The sequence below is a fragment of the Crinia signifera genome, chromosome 4 (genome assembly GCF_055691185.1).
Source record: "Crinia signifera chromosome 4, ASM5569118v1, whole genome shotgun sequence".
NCBI lineage: Eukaryota > Metazoa > Chordata > Amphibia > Anura > Myobatrachidae > Crinia > Crinia signifera.
In genome coordinates this window covers 107,697,302-107,703,925 of record NC_139220.1, presented here as the reverse complement: position 1 = coordinate 107,703,925, position 6,624 = coordinate 107,697,302, and the positions used below count along the sequence as shown (strand labels likewise).

The 6,624-nt window shown below is 43.6% G+C and overlaps 1 protein-coding gene across 1 annotated transcript; it reads left to right on the top strand.

Moving 5' to 3' along the window:
- Positions 1-566: 566 nt before the first annotated feature.
- On the top strand, positions 567-6,399 carry NHP2 (NHP2 ribonucleoprotein). The gene is made up of 4 exons (XM_083182158.1): positions 567-852; positions 3,585-3,654; positions 4,929-5,034; positions 6,050-6,399. Exons 1-4 carry the CDS (start codon positions 702-704, stop codon positions 6,173-6,175), a joined length of 453 nt encoding a protein of 150 aa, XP_083038284.1. The 5' UTR covers positions 567-701; the 3' UTR covers positions 6,176-6,399.
- Positions 6,400-6,624: the final 225 nt, after the last annotated feature.

Genomic DNA, 6,624 nt, shown 5'->3' with positions numbered 1-6,624 from the left:
TACTTGTTCCTATCCTGGCTGTCGCATAACAGCAATCCAAAACAAATTCCTAGTATACGCAAGTATACCTGGCCAAATAAAGCTGATTCTGACCAGACACCCATGTCTTGCTTCACACACCTCAGTGCCAATCTTCTTACACAACATGTTATTTAGTTTAGAATTTTTTTAAATTAAATTGCAGCAACATTTTTTTAATTCTTATTATGGTCAATTTATAGCTAATACAGCCACATATATAATGGTAATAATAACATTAACAATAACAACTAATACTCGAAAAGAAAGGATTTTTACTGTGCAAATTTTAGTGACAAAACTTCCTGCCTGTAAGGGGGCCTTTAGCGCTGTCCCTGGAGATGCATGAACGGAACGTGTCTGCATTACTCTGTCTATACAGGTGAGATAAAACTCTGTCTCCCCCAATCCCAACCATACAGTCCCTGCATATAATGCGTAGCTACTAGCTACTGCCCACTACACTATGCTTGATTTGTGCGCTGTGACACACACATATTAACACCGCTGCTCAGCTGTTGCAGCAAAGCGCGACTCCCCGAAGGCCCGAAGCCACACTTCCACCGGAAGCCGGAGTGCGCCGGAAGGAAGCGGACGGAGACAGCGTGTGAGTGCGGGGCAGGGGACACGTGTTTCTGTGTGGAGAGCGGAGTGCGGTGCGCGGCCCTTGTATCTATTGCAACATGACCAAGGTGAAGAAAGAGAAGCCGGATGATGGGGAGGAGGTGGCCCCGGAGGTGACCTACGAGGAGATGCTGGCCAACCTGAACCCCATCGCACAGCCGCTTGCGGGACGGAAGCTCACCAAGCGCTTGTACAAGTGCATTAAAAAAGGTAGGTGGCCGCCGTTCTCTATCCTCCTGGGTTAGCGTAACCAAACTGCATTAGAACATCATTAAACTTGTCAGAAAATTAAAACTGACTAGATCGCTTAGAATGATAGACTGATGCCTCCGTGTGTAAGCCCTGCAGCGATGGTGATGTGCGGTACCGCGCGTGGCTAAAGCCTTGTCCACACGGGGCAACAGGGAATCCAGTGCTGAGCGATGTGCTTAAGCACAGATTGCTCAGTATATATAGCTGCACACCCGTGATGTGTGCTGAGTGATCTTTGCAGAATTTGTGATTTTTGTCTATGCTAATAGGCAAAAAGCTGCGATCTTATCAAGCAAAACAGTGCGAGCAATGGTGATGCGCGTCACCATCGCTATAAAATGTACACAGAGCGACCCATACTTTCTTTCTAAGCGATCTAGTCAGATCATTTTGAAAGCACCCCCAAATTGCACTGCGTGTATGGGCCTTAACGCCAGCCGGGAAAGCCACTGCTTGCACTGTCTTTCCCTTGATTGCGGGGCTTTACCTATTAAAAATAGGCAAAGCCCTGCTTAGCACGATTGCTCAGCACAAAATGTGTTTAATAACTACAATTGTTAACATTTTTGTGAATATCTAGTGTGTACGCACTATTTTGCCATACACGTGAGACGAGATGGTAAAATATCACTTAACCGCGTGCTCCTACACATAATTAATGACCCCCTCCCTTGTCCTGCATGTCCGACCAAGGGAAGTCCTCGTTAATGATGCCGTGCTACAGCATGGCCATCACTCCCTCCCCTGCAGGCAAGTGTGTGTGCACCAGCACCCCACGGTCAATCTCTGTATCGTCGGGGTCGCTCTGTGTATGGAGCTTAACAATGTCCTGTCATCTGTACGTTCAGGATGATGGAGTATATCACTAGCCAGAGCCATGCTGCGGCATGCAGAAGGTAAGTGCACATTAGGTAGCGGCACTACTCCCATCATTGATGTTTATTGCTGATGACTGTGAATGCTGGATGGGTCCAGGATACATCTTGCATCAGTGCTTTGGGTCTAATTCATGTTTCTATGCAGTACTGATGTTCACACAATGGAGTGATTATCACCAGACAGGACAAATGCCAAGGCACATTTGCAATGCCACTGACAGATTTCTGACCTAGGGTGATTGCCTCCACTCCCTTCCCAAAATTTGCTGTCAAATGTCTTCAATGTTCCCCATTAATGCATAGGGGTGAATTGCAGACTGGCTGTAATTTAATTGCCCAGTAAACATCAGCAAAATATCACAAAAGCAGATAGAAAATAATTGGGCATAGTTGAATCCCCAACACCACCCCCCCCCCCCATAGAATGCATTAAAAGATGGTGTTATGTTTGCATGTCCCATTATGCAGAAGGTTACAGAATAAATGGTAAGACACCTTTGAGAAGGATCGACACAGGCTTATGGCTGACCTGAAAAAGGTCGATATGAGTTTTTCACGGTTTTATGTTGACAGCTATCGACATGGACACTGTATAGGTGCGCGCGCCTTGCTTTGGGCACGGTGCTGAGTGCACTATTTTATGTTGTCCTATATTTTAAAAAATAAATAAAAAAACCTGCGTGTCGACCATGGGTGCCGGACGGGTTCCCGACAGTCGGGATCCCGACAATCATTTACCCGACGTCGGGATCCCGACTGTCAAAACGCTGACAGCCGGGTGCCCGACGGCCACCCGCTATTTTCGCTCGTGGGGGTCCACGACCCCCATAGAGGGAGAATAGAATAGGTGGCTCGCGTGGCGAGCGCAGTGAGCCTGCAAGGGGCTTTTTTGCACTCGCCATGCTGTCTGACTCTAGCCAGTCGGGATAATGACTGTCGGGATCTCGACTGTCGGAGTCCCATACCACACCCGTCGACCATAAGCTTGTGGTAACCTAGTGACTCTCAACCTAGACACTGTCTAACCCAGTGATGGCTAACTTTGACACGCCAGCTGTTGTTGAACTACACATCCCAGCATGCCATGTTTCAGTTTTACTATTTGGCAATGCTGGGATGTGTAGTTCAACAACAGCTGGAGTGTCAAGCTTGGCCATCACTGGTCTACTCAGTGACTGCATACCCATGCAGAATACATAGATCCCAGACATGCACAGTCTGATTGGGACATACTGTATTGACAGTTTCTGATGTTTTACTACAGGATTTTAAAGCTGTGACAATGTATTATTGCTGATTAAACCCTCTAGTATTTAGAATTGGCACCTTACTTATACCCCTTTCACATGGCAAAGACGTGGGTTCGGCAATCTTGCATTAAGCCTGGGAACACCTATTATACAGAGGGCGAAACACGTTTAACCCTCCTTATAACCAGTGTCAAAGTGCCATTTGGTTGACCCGGTATATAATATGTGGTGCTTTCACACAGCACCTCGAACCATGTGTCACTAACCCGGGTGCTATGGGAAAGGGGTATTAGAATTTTTCTGTAAGACTGGTTTAAATAAAGTTTAGACAAGTCCTTTTTTTTTTTTTTATTTACTGGGTTTTATCATCCTGAGCCTGCTGTAGTCTTATATGGTCACTGCTGAATAATTAAACTCATGCAGTCACCTCTCATGATGTAATAATTCTCCATTGTTACGATTTGTTCTTGTTTGAATATTATTACCAAGCACATAATGTTTTTGTTTTGCTGTGTTTTAAATCATTGACCAGGCTTTTCCTTTTTCACTTTCTCTGTTTCAGCTGCCAAACATAAGAATATTCGTAGAGGAGTAAAAGAGGTGCAGAAGTTCATTAACAAAGGGGAGAAAGGGTGAGCAAATACATTATCTGTCTTCAAATATTCTAATTTGTGGCAATAGGAGTCCTTAATTAAGGTGCATCTGTGGCATCTTCACATATACTGTATGTAGTTGGGGTTCAACCCGGTTAGCCACACGTGGGTGAGTTATCACTGTACAAAGTGAAACACTGCAGCACACTCCAATTTGCCGCCTTCTAGACCCGATCTCACCCCCGACAGACAGATTTTGTACCCACCCCAATTACAATTCATAGGGCTATATATACATTAATACCAGAAGCATGGAAAACGTACATGTTACACCAATGGTGGGGCTATGTGTCCGGCCCTCCATCTTTGGAAAGGGCTGCATTTTACCCTCAATTTCAACAATTAACAAAATGACACAGAATGGCTTCATCATGCACCATAATTAATCCCAAGATATTCTCACTTGACACAGAGTACCCTAAAAGTACTTGGACCCCCACCTATACTTCAGATATAAACTAAATAAACCGTATTATACACAAAATAACTCTTTACGGACAGTAATACTTACTGGTCAAGTGGTTGTGGTAGCTCAGCTCAGTAGATGGGCTTACAATATCCTATAGAATGTGAGCTGGAGGTATAGGGGGTTATGCAATCTGGCATCACGGCTGTCGATCCCCGCCGACAGCCTTGATCCTGACCCGTTTGCGGTCAGATCGACCGCATAACGACAGACGGGATTTAATGTCCCGCCTGCTGATGGGCGCAAAGGGGGCGTGGCCATGAAAATGGCAGTGGATTGTCTATCTGCGGCCTGGATCACGACAATCCACTGCCGTTATCAGCTTCTGAAGTCGGGCCCGCTCTGCCATGATCCCGCATCAATGCTGTCGTTAATGACAGCATTTAATAGGGAGCTGCCGCTATTTGCTACGTCGGAAATAGTGGCGGTACATTGCATACCCCCATAAAATTACCCCTCGTACAGCATTGGGAGTGCTATTTTTTGCAATGTTTTGCCAGTGTTTATTGGGCTATTCTATAGATTCTCCAGAAAAGACACATTGGGGGAAATTTACTAAGACGGGAGTTCTATTTCACATGGGATGATGCTATGGGCAACCAATCAGAATCTATTTCTTATTTATTTAGCACATTTTATAAGATGGGATCTGATTAGTTGCCCATAGCAACATACCATGTGAAATTGAACTCCTTGAACTCCCATCTTAGTAAATGTCTCCCATTTTTTGGATTTGTGTTCTTTTTATGTTTACACTTTTATTTAGATTTTTTTTGCCATATTTCAGCATTGTTGTTCTTGCTGGTGATACACTTCCTATTGAAGTCTACTGCCATGTTCCTATTATGTGCGAGGATCGGTCCATTCCATATGCGTACATCCCATCCAAATCTGTGAGTATATTTTGATTTTATAAAGTATTATCTTCTATAAAGTGTCAGTTTAGCAGTAGCATGATCTAAAGCTAAAAAAAATAAGTTTGTCATTGCACCTGTACTACAGTATTCATTAATACAAAATGCGCAGTTGCATAATAGGCCTGAGTCATGCAACTTGTACATGTGTATGACTTGCACACGTACTGTTTGTGTAAAGCTGCACTGATCTGTATCGCTCCCTGGATGGACCAGTATCCAAATCCTGGGTGCGGTGCGAAAGGGGTATTAGCGCTCTGACAGTGGGAGTATCAGATCTTTTAGACTCACGAATATGTGCACCAGGGAAGAGCTTTGTAGTGGCATGGAGATAAAGCTTAATGACACTGCTTTGGCCAAAGAAACAAAGACCTCTGCATCCAATGCAGAAAAAGGACCTATAATAAAGGATGGCTCTCACTTGGCTAGATATAAATGTTAGAGAAATATTAAAATAAGAATTTAAACCAAATCTTAGACCAGTATTTGATGGAATTCACTAAATTACTTTTAAAGCCTAACTTACATTTACCTCTGTGCTGGCATTCAGCGGTGGTGGAGTTACTGAGCACCTCCTGTGTACTGAAAGCTGTGTGGATGGGTCACACTGTAGCCCAGGCTTTCCCAACCACGGTCCTCAAGGCACACCAACAGTGCAGGCTTTTTAGATTTCCAGGCTTGAGCACAGGTGACTTAATTAGTATCTGAGTGATTCTGATTAAACCATCTGTGCTGAAGCCTGGATATCACTAAAACCTGCACTGTTGGTGTGCCTTGAGGACCGTGGTTGGGAAAGCCTGCTGTAGCCTATGAAGGAATGGTATACAGCAGAGGTCCTCAAGGCGCACAGATGGTATAATCCATCTGAATTAGGTACAAATTAAATCTCCTGTGCCTAGCCTGGACTGTTTGTGTGCCTTGAAGACCACTGGTATACAAGATACTTGGGAGAACACATTGCAAGATTGTAATGCAAATCTCTTCTTAATTACAGGATTTAGGTGCTGCTGCCGGCTCCAAGCGCCCTACATGTGTAATACTGATTAAGCCAAACAGTGAATATGAGGATGCATACAATGATTGTCTGGAAGAGGTTCAGGCACTGCCGTTACCATACTGAGCAAACTTTTATTTCAGTTTTTTTTATTTTATGTACATATTTTGGACCTTTTTATGGCGTTTGATTTTTTTTTTTTTCTTAAAGGTTTAAAACTTTTTGTTGTGCCTTTAACTGGTTAATGTACAATACAAGGGCTGCAGCACTAACGATGTGCATCAGAGGTTTGTGAATGTACAGTGATTTCATGTTTGTTCATAATGCAATAATACCGTTTTTACAAATGAGTTGTCTTTGGATCCTATTTTTAAGCTCTTCTGTCTACTCCTATTATTAAATTATGCTTATTGTGGATACAAAAGGTAAATTCCAATTCATGGTTACATTAAATGTGTGATAGATATACTATTCAGAGCAGGTAATAAAGGGAATAGACTATGTGCTCAGACTTCATTGTGAAACCTTCTGTCATTTGGTTTGTAAAATCAACTCTAGCTCTACAAATGTGATGG

Coding starts and splice junctions, on each gene's coding strand:
- NHP2 (XM_083182158.1), top strand. CDS start 702: ATGACCAAGGTGAAGAAAGAGAAGCCGGATGATGGGGAGGAGGTGGCC. Junction 853..3,584: donor GTACAAGTGCATTAAAAAAG/GTAGGTGGCCGC, acceptor TCTCTGTTTCAG/CTGCCAAACATAAGAATATT. Junction 5,035..6,049: donor CGTACATCCCATCCAAATCT/GTGAGTATATTT, acceptor TCTTAATTACAG/GATTTAGGTGCTGCTGCCGG.